This window comes from Loxodonta africana, chromosome 3, assembly GCF_030014295.1.
Source record: "Loxodonta africana isolate mLoxAfr1 chromosome 3, mLoxAfr1.hap2, whole genome shotgun sequence".
Taxonomy (NCBI): Eukaryota; Metazoa; Chordata; class Mammalia; order Proboscidea; family Elephantidae; genus Loxodonta; species Loxodonta africana.
The window spans coordinates 73,924,389-73,940,406 of record NC_087344.1 but is presented as its reverse complement, the minus strand read 5'-3'; the positions used below and the strand labels follow the sequence as shown (position 1 = coordinate 73,940,406).

Here is a 16,018-nt window from a genome sequence, read left to right as displayed (position 1 = left end):
TGCAAGAAGAGAATTGTGTTCCTTTATAACACTTGGCATTTCTAAGACCATAATGCATTTGTTCTGAGGTTTGACAGCTGCAGCCATTCACCAGTGCTAGTGAAAGGGAAGGTAGAGCTGCCTCGCCCCCGGGAGTCCATTGGCACATAGACACTTGAATTAGCCCTCTCAGTTCCTCAAAAATGTAACCCTATCATGTAAGTGTCTGACAGAAACGGGGTGGTGAGCGGGGGTGGGTATGGCTTGTTCACTCATGAAACCAGCTTTTTATTACAAAAGGCTTATGATGGTGAGACCCATATGGAAATTATCACTTCTTTGGAGCAATAATGCCTTCCAGTTGGGCCTGAAAAACGAAAACAAACTCCGTTAATATTTGAAACTTGCAGCCTAACTAACACAAATAGCTGAGAGGTGATAAAATCTTGGGGAAGGATAATCCAAATGCTGCCACTCCAAGGGTTTTTTTTTTTTTTTTTCTTCTCCCCCTTCATTCCCCACTCCATATTTTCTAGATTAGCTGGTTTCTGGCTTGGCGTACCGTCTTGCTACATTAGGAGAAACCAGAGCTGCCCTGGTTTCCATACAATAACAGCTCAGTGTATAATATAAAGCACTGAAAAGGAAATTGAATAAAAGTCGCTGAAATAGTGGTTTTTCATGGCTCAGATTTCAGGCCTGAATATGTCTGCTGTTTGGTTTGGGATCCTGGGAGCTCTGCTGGGACAAGAGGTTTGAGAAACAGCAGATTTTCAGTCAGTGAGACAACCTGACACCCAATTAGAGAAAATTGCTACCAGTGAGTAGGGAACTGTCCATCTTGTATGTAAAGCTTAAGACACTTGGGAGTTATTGACTGTTCCTCTGGCAGCCAGGAAAATAATTTACTATCCTAGTGAGTAGATGTATCTTTAAGTAGGTCTGTCCTGGGGACTGCAAACACTGCTTTATTTGCAGTGCAGCTTTGATCCAATAAAAATAGCTCACTTCTAAAGAATCCTTTATCCTGGGGATTACAAGCCTACTTGTAAATGTTAGAAAGATGCTAAGGTAGTCTGCTTTGCTGTTGCCGCTAATACTAGAGCAGGAACTCTGGGGCTTATGATAAAGAACTATGACAGGTAAGGGAAGCAGCTTCAGAGGCTGCTAAGTAAACAGATTTGCATCTGGCTGTGAAAGTTTTAACTTCTCAGCAACAAAAAACCTGTCATCTAGCAGTTAATACAAACCCTTTATCTCAAATGCTCTGCCTTCTTGGTTTTAGAACCAAAAAGCCTGCCAATATCAAGAATGTAAGCTTCCCATAGGCCTGGGTCTTTGGCAGTGAGGGGCAGGAGAGACATCCAGGGGCTCCTGGCCGGGGCCATGGGGAAACCACTGAATGTCCATGGAGTTCCTATCTAGAACAGTGATCCTCGAGCTTTAGTGAGCATGGAATCACCTAAAGCCTTGTTAAAACAGATTGCTGGGCCCCAAACCCAACATTTCTGAATTCTTGGTGTGGGCTCAAGAACGTTTTTGCTAAAAGTTGCCAAGTGATGAGGAGGATGCTGGTCTGGGACTCATCTTTTGAGAGCCTTTGAACCAGACAGGCTGGAGTTGTAGGGGCCTATGGCCTGGTTTCCTGCCCAGCCCTTTTCACCAATCCCCCTCCCTCCCATCACCTCAGTTGAATCAAATTACGCTGCTGGCAATAAGGTTCCTCTGACCACACACACACCTGGGGGTTTCTGACTTGAAAGGGTTCCTCCCTGTCAAAGGGCCTTCCCTGCCTGCCCAACAATTTTTTATTTCTCCCAGCTTTTTTTTTTTTATGCCTCAAACACACTGCCTCTGAGGGACCGTCAGCAGGAAGGCACTTCCACGAAAGCCCGCTGGGGAGATCCAGCCCACTCGAGGAAGACTCCAAAAGACCAGCCGTGATGGGGAAGAAGAGCCACTTTTTTGTCTTGAGAATGGGCGACTTTCTTCCCAAGGAAAAAGTCCTATGCTGGAGAGCTAAAGTGAGGTACCGTGGGGATTCAGAGTGACACTAGAGCCTCCACCCAGAGCCAGATGATTGGAAAAGCTGGGTAATGAATCCTAACCTCCCTTGCCTCAAAAAAACTTCCTTTACTCCTCGGCAGCACATGTGGACAAATGTTTAAAAGCCGTAAGTGGGAGAAGGAATCCACGGCTTGGCCTGCACGGGGGAGGGGGTTAGGGAGGAAGCGGAAAGGAGCACTTTTCACCTGGGCCTGAGCATTGATTACCTTCAGCTGCTGATTCGTCCGCTTTAGGAATTGAATCTCCTCATTGTGCTTCTTCTCCTCCACCTGTCGCCTCTCATTCTCCCGCTTCTCGATGGCCTCACATTTTGCCTTCTGCTCGTTCACTTGCCTCTCCAAATCTCTCTTTTCAGTTTCTAATTCTGCAATCTGAGGACAGAAGGCCCTAGTCATCCTGGGATGCTGCCAAGTGGACAGGGTGGCGTGAGTAACCGGGTGAGGGGACTTGGGGCACAGATGTCCAAACCAAGATGTTGCCAGGGTCTGTACTGCCACCCAGTGGGACATCAGTGACCAGCATGGAACGCCGATGGAAGATGCAGCTGCTATGACTATGGTGGCCATTATATTACACCAAGGGGCCCTCCCTGAGCTGACGCAGGTCCAAGGGTCATGAATGTCAAGAGAGCACCCTAGGACAGAATTTAGGACTGGGATGACTACCATGTGGCCCTGAAATTGATGTCACAGAGGGCCAAGGGCTCCTGGTGAATCCCACTCACTTTCCTCTCCATGTCTGACTTCCCCTGCTCAGCCTGCAGCGCCTTCCTCATGCCGAACGCCACGCTGCTCTCGTACAAGGTCTGGTAGGCAGCAATGGTCATGCGGATCTCGTCCCTGACTCGCAGCAGCAGCAGTCCCCGCTCAGCACAGTTAATGGTGACCTCGCGGATCAGCTCATCTTCCAATGCAAACACAGCCAGATCAGAGCAGCTAGGCAAGAGGGAACTACACCACATCTACTGCAGGCCACCTTTCTACTGGGAGGGACTTTATGGAGGGTGTGTCCTCTTCACTTGAAGATAACATTTCAGGAAAGGTCCTCAGGGAGGGTGCCTTCAGTGGCCCAAGGAGCTGAGCCATGCAGCCACTCCTCTGCACTTGGCCCTTGGGAGCAGCTGTGAGCCAGCCCAGTTTGGCCAGGGCAGAGGGAGACAGGAGCCCCAGGTTTGTTTGCAGCAGTGGGCCCCTCCCCTTCCACCCTCAGGCAGAAACTGGGTGCTATTCAGAGAAATTTGCCTTTTTTTGGTTTGAAGACGGTGGCTCTTCCAAATCATCTGGGAAATCCTAGGTGCCCCTGACTAGACTGGTCTAGGGCTGGACAAAGCAGGTCTAGAGAATTTGCCCCCACCACTTGTCTGTCAGTTTGTTGTACTGTGGTGGCTTCAGTGTTGCTGAGATTCTGGAAGCTAGGCCACTAGTATTTCAAATAAGAGCAGGGTCACTCAGGTGGACAGGTTTCATCGGAGCTTCCAGACTAAGGTGATCTAAGTTGAAAAACATCTGCCAGTGAAAACCTTACCCGAATAGCAGCAAAACATTGTCAGATGTAGTGCCAGAAGATGAGCTCCTCAAGTTGGAAGGCACTCAAAATATGACTGGGAAAGAGCTGCCTCCTCAAAGTAGAGTCGACCTTAATGACGTGGATAGAGTAAAGCTTTTGGGACCTTCATTTGCTGATGTGGCAGGATTTAAAATGACAAGAAACAACTGCAAACATCCATTAATAATCTGAACATGGAATGCACAAAGTATGAATCCGGGAAAATTGAAAGTCATCAAAAATGAAATGAAACGCTTGAAGATCAATATCACAGGCATTAGTGAGCTTAAATGGACTGGTATTGGACATTCTGAATCACACAATTATATGGTCTATTATGCTGGGAATGACAAACTGAAAGGGAATGGCATTGCATTCATTGTCAAAAAGAACATTTCAAGATCTATCCTGAAGTACAATGCTGTCAGTGATAGGATAATATCTGTATGCCTACAAGAAAGACCAGTTAATATGACTATTATTCAAATTTACGTACCAACCACTAATGCCAAAGATGAAGAAATTGAAGTTTTTATCAACTCCTACAGTCTAAAATTGATCAAACATGCAATCGAGATGCATTGATAATTACTGGTGAATGGCATGCAAAAGTTAGAAATGAAGGAGGATCAGAGTAGCTGGAGTATGTGGTCTTGGTGACAGAAAAGACGCCAGAGATCACATGATAGAATTTTGCAAAACCAATGACATATTCATTGGAAACACCCTTTTCAACAATGTAAATGGTGACTATACACAAGGACATCACTGGATGAAATATACTGGAATCAAATCGACTACATCTGTAGAAAGAGACGACAGAGAAGTTCAGTATCATTAGTCAGAACAAGGCTAAGGACTGACTACAGAACCGACCATCAATTGCTCATATGCACGTTCAAGTCGAAGCCAAAGAAAATTAAAACGAGTCCATGAGAGCCAAAGTACGACCTTGAGTATATCCCACCTGAATTTGGAGACCATCTCAAGAATAGATTTGACACATTGAACACTAATGACCAAAGACCAGACAAGATGTGATACAACACCAAGGACATCATACATGAAGAGAGAAAATGGTAATTAAAAAGACAGGAAAGAAAGAAAGGACCAAAATGGATGTCAGAAGAGACTCTCAAACCTGCTCTTGAATGTAGAGTAGCCAAAGCGAATGGAAGAAATAATGAAGTAAAAGAGCCGAACAGAAGATTTTGGGGGCGGCTCAAAAAGATAAAGTGTTACAATGAAACGTGCAAAGATCTGGAGTTAGAAAATCAAAAGGGAAGAACACACACAGCATTTCTCAAGCTGAAAGAAGAGAAGAAAAAATTTGAGCCTCAAGATGCAATATTGAAGGATTCTATGGGCAAAATGGGTTTTTGTTTTTATGGGCAAAATACTGAACGATGCAGGAAGCATCAAAAGAAGATGGAAGGAATACACAGAGTCACTGCACCAGAATGAACTGGTCAACATTCAAGCGTTTCAGGAGGTAGCATGAAGACCTGATGATAGTGAAGGCATGGGTGAAAAACAAGACTCCAGGAACTGATGGAATACCAATTGAGATGTTGCAATGAATAGATGCAATGCTGGAACTGCTCACTTGTCTATGCCAAGAAATTTGGAGGACAGCTATCTGTATTTGTGCCCATTCCAAAGAAAGGTGATCCAACAGAATGTGGAAATTATCGAACAATATCATTAATACCACACGCAAGTAAAATTTTGCTGAAGGGCATTCAAAGATGGTTGTAGCAGTATATCGACAGGGAACTGCCAGAAATTCAAGCCAGATTCAGAAGAGGATGTGGAACAAGGGATATCATTGCTGATGTCAGATGGATCCTGGCTGAAAACAGAATACCAGAAAGATGTTTACCTGTGTTTTATTGAATATGCAAAGGCATTCAACTGTGTAGATCATAACAAATTATGGATAACATTGCAAAGAATGGAAATTCCAGACACTTAATTGTGCACATGCAGAACCTGCACATAGATTAAGAGGTAGTTGTTGGAATAGAACAGTGGAATACTGTGTGGTTCAAAATCAGGAAAGGTGTGTGTCAGGGTTGTATCCTTTCACCAGACTTACTCAGTTTGTGTGCTGAGCAAATAACGTGAGAAGCTGGACTATATGAACAACAAGGCATCAGGACTGGAAGAAGACTCATTAACAACCTGTGATATGCAAATGACACAATTTTGCTTGCTGAAAGTGAAGAGCACTTAAAACACTTACTGATGAAGATCAAAGATCACAGTTTTCAGTGTGGATTACACCTCAATATAAAACAAAAAACATCACAACTGAACCAATAAGCTACCTCATGGTAAATAGAGAAAATATTGAAGCTGTTAAGGATTTCATTTTACTTGGATCCACAATCAATGCCCATGGAAGCAGCAGTCAAGACATTAAACGATGTACTGCACTGGACAAATCTGCTGCAAAAAAACCTCTTTAAAGTGTTAAAAAGCAAAGAAGCACTTTGAGGACTACGGTCGGACCCAAGCCATGGTATTTTCAATCACCTCATATGTATGTGAAAGCTGAACAATGAGTAAGGAAGACTGAAGAAGAACTGATGCATTTGAATTATAGTGTTGGCGAAGAATACTGAGTATACACTATGGACTACCCAAAGAATGAACAAGTTTGTTTTGGAAGAAGTACAGTCAGAATGCTCCTTAGAAGTGAGGGTGGCTAGACTTCGTCTCACGTACTTTGGACATGTTATCAGGCGGGACCAGTCTCTGGAGAAGGACAGCATGCTTGGTAAAGCAGAGGATCAGTGAAAAAGAAATACCCTCAATGAGATGGACTGACACAGTGGCTGCAACAATGAGCTCAAACATAGCAACCATTGTATGTTTCATTCTGTTGTACACAGGGTCACTATGAGTCAGAACTGGTTCGATGGCACCTAACAACAAGAGCTTGCCCTCAGGAGTCCCTGAGTAGTGCAAATGGGTAAGTGCTTGACTACTAGCCAAAAGGTTGAAGGTTCAAACCCACCTAGAGGCACCTTGGAAGACACACCTGGCAATCTACTTCTGAAAGGTCACAGCCTTGAAAATCCTATGGAGTGCAGTTCTACTCTGTACACGTGGGGTTGCCATGAATCAGAATCAAGTTGACGGCAACCACTACCAACAACATAGCTTGCCCACCCTTCTCGTCCGTAAATACTGACCTATAGGGCCAGCCATAGTCAGACTCAGGGAAGCCAACTGACTAAATGCCTGTGGCTTGGGAGGTAGATTGCAGGGCAGAGGCCACAGGCCTGTGAGACTGGGCTGGGGGACAGCCACTGATGCCAGCCCTTGAGAAGGTAGATCTTAAATCACTTTGTCTGTTAACAACAAATTATCCTGCAATATTTTTCTGGACTGAGGGCCAAATGTATGTAATACAGAACCTTTATTTTTCTGATTAAGACATTAACACATGCTTATTATAAGAACTTTGAAAAAAACAAAGATTTAAAATGGAGTGTATGTATATGTTTTTCCACCCAAAAGATCTTACTCCAAAATCTGCTAAGGGGTGAAGAACCCAGGTTTCCAGAAGACAGTAACTGGCAGGCAGGGAACTGATAGCAGAGGTGGGGCTGGGAAGGGGAAGAGGGCACATTTAGCAGTTCCTGAGTGGGTCAGACACAGGAGGAAGAGATGATTCCAAGAGGGGAAGGCTTCAGCACATGGATACTCAGTTTAGATCTGTGCTGAAGCAGAAGGCAAGGAGGCAGTAAGGTGTGGAGGGCACCCGCCCCGCCCCCTGCCCAGTCCACTCACCAAAGCACTGTGAGTAGAGCTCCCTGCGGACAGGGCAGATGCCTGTCTCCCGGGCCTGCCGCTGTTGCAGCTTCAGGTCCAGCTGCTCCTGGAGATGCACCACATCCATCCTGGTGCTGGGGGTGCTGGACACTTGCTGGATCCATAGCTGAGTGTCTTCCACCCACTCCCTGCGGCACAGACACAGCCTGGCTGAGTGAAACCCGCTGACCTGAGGGGGCCCTCGGGACAAGAGCAGAGAGGCCCTTTGAGCAGTGTGCCTGCACAGGAGGGAGGGGACCCACCAGGATCTCCCTTGGAGGGTGTGTAGCTCCAAAGCCACACCCATTATGCTGCTGCCCCACACTGGCTGGGTGGGTGGCCAATCTCCATTTCTCAAGGCCTCTCCATGAAATCCTCAGCCACTCTTCCAGATCATACCCTCCTCGTGCTGAGGACACATTTATGGGCACTGTTGCTTGATGTGAACAGGAGGCTCAGTGGGAATTCGCACTGGCTTGTGAGGTGAGAGATTCAGGACACCACAGACACTGTGCAAACCAGGAGGGGCAAACGTGAGTACTGGGGGAGCAGGGGTGGGCGGTGCTTGAAGGTGTGTGCCTGCATGAGGTCCCCCACAATGAGCCTTGTGCCAGAGGCATGGCCAGACTCTGGAATCAGGAGAGCCTGCGAGTGAACCCACCATGGGGAGAGGACTTCCGTGCCACTGATGGAAGGAAATCAACTGGAAAATCACCCCCTCCTTTGGCCTCTGAGGAGATCACAGGCTCTCTTTTACTGTTTCTCCTCTTCATCAGTCACTTGACAGCTAGCACTTGACTCCTAGCTGAAAAGTTGGTGGTGTGAACCCACCCAGAGGCCCCTTGGAAGACAGGCCTGATGATCTGCTTCTGAAAGGTCACAGCCTTAAAGCCCCATGGAGCAGGTGTACTAACCACACATGGGGTCACCATGAGTCAGAATCAACTCCACAGCAACTGACAACACCAACAGCAGCTTTTCATCACGGCCTTAAAAACTGTGCCATCGACATATTACCTTAAAAAGAGTTGAAAAGGCACAGTGTTTGAAGGTCGCGCTCAGACGGCTCGGCCTGCCTCACCCCAGTCACACTTCACATGTATGCTGGCCTCACTCTGGGCATGCCTTTGGCTGCCTGGGTATCAGTCTCATCGGAAAGCTCAGACTGCGTGGCAGTGGCCTGGCCACCTTGCTGACCTCTGTGAGCCAGAGGGGCCCTCATCAGCATGGGCTGAATGAGTCCCCCAAATTTGGGTGGCCTTGCTCCAGTACTGCTCAAAACCTCATCCCCTCTGGACCTGACTGATAGTCCTCCCTCCAGCCACTCCGTACTAAAGTGCCCTTTCCAGAGTACAGATTGGATGGGGACCCTCTCTTGATGAAATCTCTTCAAGGGTTCCCTGTGGCCACAGCCGTAGCTTTCAGACCTTTTGACTGTGATCTACAGTAAAAATTAAAGGTTACTTCATGATCCTGTATACACACAAATGCATGTGCACACACACACACACACACACACACACACACGCACATGCACACACACCCCTGAAACAGGCTTCAGGAAACAAAGGCCACCCTGTCGTTTTCTATATTGTTCTGTCCTATTCTGTCCTATTCCTTTTTTGTAAATGCTGGGACTGGTTCTCTACCACAATTTTAGTGAACAAATGGGCCCACAGGTGCCTTTTGCAGTTGAAGTCCCCGCTCGTCTCTTCAGTCTCAGTTCTTATCACACCCTCTCGCCCTTCCTATTCGCCTTGCATATGCTGTTCCCTGTGCCTGGAATGTTCTCCCCTCCCTCACTGCCTGATAAACGCCTTTCCCTGCTTCACAACCAGCTCTTCCCTGTGCATCACGTTACCCTAGGCGACTTCCAGGAGACTCCTGCCAAGCTCTCCTGTAGGACCATTACTTGTCTGTCTGTCCTGTCAGACTCTGAGCAACTTGAGGATAAGGTTTTGTCTTAATTAGTTTTTTTTTTTTTTTTTTATCCCTAGCACATTGCTGTTGTTGTTAGGTGCCGTCGAGTCAGTTCTGACTCACAGCGACCCTATGCACAACAGAACAAAACACTGCCCGGTCCTGCGCCATCCTTAAAATTGTTGTTATACTTGAGCTCATTGTTGCAGCCACTGTGTCAATCCACCTCGTTGAGTGTCTTTCTCTTTTCCGCTGACCCTGCACTCTGCCAAGCATGATGTCCTTCTCCAGGGACTGATCCCTCCTGACAACATGTCCAAAGTACGTAAGACGCAGTCTCGCCATCCTTGCCTGTAAGGAGCATTCTGGCCGCACTTCTTCCAAGCCAGATTTGTTCGTTCTTTTGGCAGTCCATGGTATATTTAATATTCTTCACCAACGCCACAATTCAAAGGCGTCAACTCTTCTTCGGTCTTCCTTATTCATTGTCCAGCTTTCACATGCATATGATGTGATTGAAAATACCATGGCTTGGGTCAGGCGCACCTTAGTCTTCAGGGTGACATCTTTGCTCTTCAACACTTTGAAGAGGTCCTTTGCAGCAGATTTGCCCAATGCAATGCGTCATTTGATTTCTTGACTGCTGCTTCCATGGCTGTTGATTGTGGATCCAAGTAAAATGAAATCCTTGACAACTTCAATCTTTTCTCTGTTTATCATGATGTCACTCATTGGCCCAGTAGTGAGGACTTTTGTTTTCTTTATGTTGAGGTGTAATCCATACTGAAGGCTGTGGTCTTTGATCTTCATTAGTAAGTGCTTCAAATCCTCTTCACTTTCAGCAAGCAAGGTTGTGTCATCTGCATAACGCAGGTTGTTAATGAGTCTTCCTCCAATCCTGATGCCCTGTTCTTCTTCATATAGTTCAGCTTCTCGTATTATTTGTTCAGCATACAGATTAAATAGGTATGGTGAAAGAATACAACCCTGATGCACACCTTTCCTGACTTTAAACCAATCAGTATCCTGTTGTTCTGCCTCTTGATCTATGTAAAGGTTCCTCATGAGCACAATTAAGTGTTCTGGAATTCCCGTTCTTCGCAATGTTATCCATAATTTGTTATGATCCACACAGGCGAATGCCTTTGCATAGTCAATAAAACACAGGTATACATCCTTCTGGTATTCTCTGCTTTCAGCCAGGATCCATCTGACATCAGCAATGATATCCCTGGTTCCATGTCCTCTTCTGAAACCAGCCCGAATTTCTGGCAGTTCCTGTCGATATACTGCTGCAGCCGTTTTTGAATGATCTTCAGCAAAATTTCGCTTGCCTGTGATATTAATGATATTTTTCTATAATTTCCACATTCAGTTGGATCACCTTTCTTTGGAATAGGCATAAATATGGATCTCTTCCAGTCAGTTAGCCAGGAAGCTGTCTTCCATATTTCTTGGCATAGACGAGTGAGACCTCCAGCGCTGCATCTGTTTGTTGAAACATCTCAATTGATATTCCATTAATTCCTGGAGCCTTGTTTTTCGTCAGTGCCTTCAGAGCAGCTTGGACTTCTTCCTTCAGTACCATCAGTTCCTGATCATATGCCACCTCTTGAAATGGTTGAATATTGACTAATTCCTTAGCACATACGTAGCGTAATGTCTGGCTTATGGTAAGCAATGAATAGCTCATGTACTGAATTGAGAGAGGACACAGCATAATAAAACAAAAAAGTTGATATTTATTCCCAAACTAGAGCACTCCACCTGCAAAGATAGAAGCCCACTGCAGGGGTCCAAAATCTGTATGCCTAAAAAGGATACATGTAGGCTTCCAGATCTGCCTCATGGGATGAGGACATGGATTTTGAACTCAAAGAGATTTGGACTTGGAGTCCAGTGCTGCCTCTTTAACTATGGCACACAATACTAGTGTTTGGTGATGTCTAGTTCTTCTCTTCTTCCAGGACACAGGATGACTATACATCCCCCCTGAGGTCTGACATGGCCGTGTGATTTGATTTCGCCAACAAAAGGTGAAGCAGAAGTGTTGTGTGTCACTTGTGGATGGAAGCACTTAATTGCTGGTACTCATCTCTCTGCCTCATCTCATGTCTTGGTGATCATGGAAGAGCTCTGGGTGGATGTGAACACCTGACCCAGCAAGTGGCTTGTAAACCTAACTTCTATAGGGGGAATCAAACTTTTCCAGAAACTTCTGAAAAAATTCAGAGATGCTTTATCTATTAGCAATTATCACTAGAAGAGATTTGCTGAGGTTCATCTTTCTCAAGCCAAAGGTGATTGTTTTTGCAGGAAATACGTTGAAGGAAATGACACCTACGATTGAAATGGCTTGCCTTCTGGTGTGCTAAGGGTCCCAAGTTTATTCTTTCATTCAACAAATATTTTCTGAATGCTGACTTTGCATGCACTAAGGATATAGCCAAATCTCTGTTCTCATGGAGCTTATATTCTAGCAGTGGGGGAAGGAGGGACAGACCATGAACCAATGGTTGTATGTCAGGTGGTGATAAATATGGCTGCAGAAGAATAAAGCAGGGTAAGAGATCATGTTGGCGGGGGGTGCTCTTTTATACAGAATTACTCAAGGAAGGCCTCATTAAGGAAATGACATTTGAGCAAGACCCAAGTAAAGAAATGGAGGGAATTGTGGGGATATCAGAAGAAGAGCATCCATGGGAGTGAGAATAGCAATGTAAGGCAAGGCCCTGAGGTGGGAGAGTGATGGAGGTGTTTCAGAAACATTAAGTGGAGTGCAAGTGGCCACACAATTGGTCTCTATTCGCCTGGAGCAGCAAGGGAAGAAGGAGATCCAGAAATCAGTGAAGTAATTGGACTACAGGTCCAGTTGCCTCCGTGAACTACTACTACCTCTTTCCCATGAGACCAGAAAAAAATGGGTGGTGCCCAGCTACCATCACTGAACATTTTGATCAAGGATCCAATAAGTGGATCCTAATCAAAAGGAAGACAAGCATGGAAGAGAACTTTTAATTCATATGGAAACCAGATTTACTGAATCCGTTGAGACTGCCCTAAATCTATTGCCTGGAAGTAATCTTTAAACCTTGAACTAAAACTATCCCATGAAGCCATCATTAAACTAAACAACCGCTCAGCTCAGTTAATAAAGAATGATTGCCTTGAGCACTGTCCTCTTATAAAGAAGTATCTGCAAGTGTTCAAGTTGATATGTTGATGTAAAGTACAGATGAGAACTTGGAAGAGGCAGGGAGTCTAAATTAACGGTGATAAAATAATATGGGTAGAGACAGTGAGAACTGTGATACAATGTGAAATATGTAACCAATATCATTGAACTATACATGTAGAAACTGAATGGATATATGTTTGATTGTTATATTGCCACCAAAAAAAGACACAAAGAAACAGCAAGTGGAGGCCATGTGGCTTGAGCACAGTGAACAATAAGATAAGGTTGATGTATCATGGGCCAGATCATGCCAGGTCTTTCAAGCCGTGGCAAGGCCATGGTAAGGACTTTGGATTTTAGTCTAAGTGACATTAGGGGGCTTCTGACAGAAGACTGGCCTGATCTGACTTATGATTTAAGGATGGAGAACAGACTGTAAGGGCAGAGAGTGGAAGCAAGGTTTCCAGTTAGGAGGCCAATGTGCTACCACAGGTGAGAAACAGTGACTTGGAACAAAATGGTGGAGGCAGAGGTAGTGAAAGTGGTTGGATTTGGGATATAATTTGAAGGTGGAGCCAAAGAATTTGATGAAGGACCAGACATGCAGTGTGAGAGAAGAAGAGGAATGAAAGGTGGCCTGAGCGGGTAGTAAAGGAGTTACAGTTCACTGAGAAGGAGAAAACTGGGGATGAGCAAGTAGAGGGAGGGAGAAATTGCGACTTAATTCAAACGTGTTGAGTTTGAGATGTCTATTGGACATCTTCGTGAAGATAATGAGGAAGTAGCAGAATATGTGGGTCTGAAGTTTAAGGGGAAAACAGGGCTGGAAATACACATGTGGGAGTCCTCGGCATATTGCTGTTGTCGTAGGCTGCCGTGGAGTCACCCCCCAACTCATGGCAACTCCGTGCACAGCAGAACTAAACGCTGCCTGGTCCTATACCATCCGCATGATCAGCTGCAGACTGGACCGTTGTGATCCACGGGGTTTCGCTGGCTGCTTTCCGGAAGTAGATCATCAGATCTTTCTTCCTAGTCCATCATGGTCTGGAAGCTTCACTGAAACCTGTTCAGCATCATAGCCACACACAAGACACCACTGACAGATGGGTGGTGGTTGCACACGAGGTGCACTGGCTGGGAACCGAACCCAGGTCTCCCACGTGGGAGGTGAGAATTCCACCACTGAACCACCAAGGCCTTACCAGCACATCCACTGCCTCCACCAGTTGCTGTTGAGTTAACCTGACCCAAGGCGACCCCCTATGTATCAGAGTACAGCTGTGCTCCACAGGGTTTTCAATAGCTGGTCTTTCAGAAGTAGATCATCAGGCCTTTCTTCTGCAGTCCCTCTGGGTAGACTCAACCTCCAACCTTTTGGTTAGCAGCCAAGGCCATTAACCCCTTGGACCACCCAAGGACTCCTCATCAGCATATAACCAAACCAAAAGCCCACTGCCGTCAAGTAGGTCGACTCACAGGGACCCTACAGGACAGAGGCTGTAAATCTTTACAGAAGCAGATTGCCATATCTTCCAAAGAGTGGCTGGTGGGTTCAAACTGCCAATCTTTAGGTTAGCGGCCGAGCGCTTAACCACTGCACCACCATTCATCACCATATAGATGGTATTTAAAACCATAAGACTGAGTGAGAACACTCAGAGTGAGGGTAGACAGAGAAGAGGTCTCCCTTCACCCTCCCAGGACCCAGTCACCTGCAAGCTGGAGGAGCTCTGGAATGCTGGTGGGGTGGTAGGGGGGACCCCTACCCAGGAACAGAGGTATGGTGCATCTCTGCACATTCCCAAGTTCTGGGATCCAAAAACCTAGGTCTTCTCCAGCCCCTGCTCCCACTTTTTTTTTACCTTGGGGGCAGGATGGCATTCAAGATTTCTTCTGCCTGCTTTGTAGGGTCTGGGACACAGGAAGTTGAAGGAACCTTGGTCTTTGGTGGCTGTGGGACTGGACCCGAAGGTCCAGGCTGCTGGGGGCTGACTTTTAGTGGCCGAGCCTGAGAAGAAGTAGCAGGTTAGGGCGCCAGTGAGTTAGGCACTCAGATCCACATGTACCAGCCCCCTGGATTGTGTCTCCTGCTCATTGCTTCCCTACTCCCAGCTCACTTTCACCTTGTCTTAGCAGAAGTCATGTCTCAGAGCTGAAGGAGGCCATGAAAAGCTTCTGGTCCCACCCCAACCAAATGCTTGTGTTCTCCTGAACAACGTTTCTGGCAATGGTGCTCAGTCCTGTTTTCATACCTCTAAAACCAAAACCAAACCTGTTGCTGTGGAGTAGATTCCAACTCATAGCGACCTTACAGGACAGAGAATTGCCCCATAGAGTTTCCAAGGAGCGCCTAGTGGATTCAAACTGCCGACCTTTTGGTTAGCAACCATTGCACTTAACCACTGCACCACCAGAATTTCCTTCATACCTCCAGTGATGGGGAAATCACTACTTCATCTCTGCTTGGACCCAGCTACCATGAAAGAGTGAGCTCCATCCATGTCCTTGTGACTTCCTTCCTCACCCTAAATCTGCCCTTTAGGGTCACCCCTAACATCTGGGCTTCTTGTGCCCTCTCCCTTCCTCCCCCCCCATCCCAATCCCCTGTCCCTCCGGTTTCTCAACCCTCAAAGCAGGGACCTGTCCTTCCCCATCGGAGCTTCCCCTTCCCTTCTCTTCCCCGCCCACCCCCCCCTGCCCCGCCCCGAGACCCGTCCTTACTTTGGGGCTCCGTTTCTCTGTGTTCCGGCTCACCAACACCGGGGTGTCGTATTTGAGCAGCGAGTCTGCGGGGGGAATCATGGCGGCCGCGGGGGGTAGTAGCCCAGAATTGGCCCTCTTGTCTGGGCCTTGTTTCCCGTCACCATGGAAACCTCCTCGGCCAGCTGCATGTTCTGGGCGGGGCTTCGGGGGGCGGGGCCAGCGGAGGGCCAGTTTTCTACCCCGCGCAGCGTTCAAGAAAGGCTCTCTTAGCGCTTGGCTTTTTGGGTCTTCTGTTCAGCAGGTCGCTCCGGGTCTCTTGGAAGCAGGAAAAGTGTGGGTTCGAGTCCCTGCGCCGCTCCTTGCTCGCGATTTGAATGGGCATGTCACCTTCGCTGAGCCTCAGTTTTGTCACCTGCAAAATGGAAGTCATTCCTGACTCCTCATTGAAGGGTTGAGGATGATTCCCAAAGGAAAGCCTGTGAAGATTCCTAGTTTTTTACCTAGTTTTTTTAAATTAAACTGAGAAATGACAGTATTGCAGAAAACTCCGGAAATAAAGGAAAAATAGTGATTTGCTCACGGTCAACTACGACTACATTTCCTTTTTTTTCTTCACGTTTCTAAACGTAAATGTAATCAGTTCACGCACAATTTTGTATCCTGCTTTTTTTCGTTTAAACAAGACTGTTTTTTTTTCCCAGTTGCCATATTAAAAAAAAAAGTTGCCGTGGAGTCATTCCTCTCATGGCGACTAGACTAGACTCATAGGACAGACTAGAACTGCACCATAAAAAAAAAAAA

General features: G+C 46.4%; 1 protein-coding gene across 1 annotated transcript; it reads right to left on the bottom strand.

Moving 5' to 3' along the window:
* Positions 1 to 234: 234 nt before the first annotated feature.
* DNALI1 (dynein axonemal light intermediate chain 1) lies at positions 235 to 15,840 on the bottom strand. Its single transcript, XM_010595221.3, has 6 exons — positions 15,236 to 15,840; positions 14,377 to 14,522; positions 7,393 to 7,562; positions 2,771 to 2,949; positions 2,253 to 2,417; positions 235 to 346 (listed from the first exon to the last, which is right to left on the bottom strand). Exons 1-6 carry the CDS (start codon positions 15,314 to 15,316, stop codon positions 311 to 313), a joined length of 777 nt encoding a protein of 258 aa, XP_010593523.3. The 5' UTR covers positions 15,317 to 15,840; the 3' UTR covers positions 235 to 310.
* Between the last annotated feature and the right edge of the window lie 178 nt (positions 15,841 to 16,018).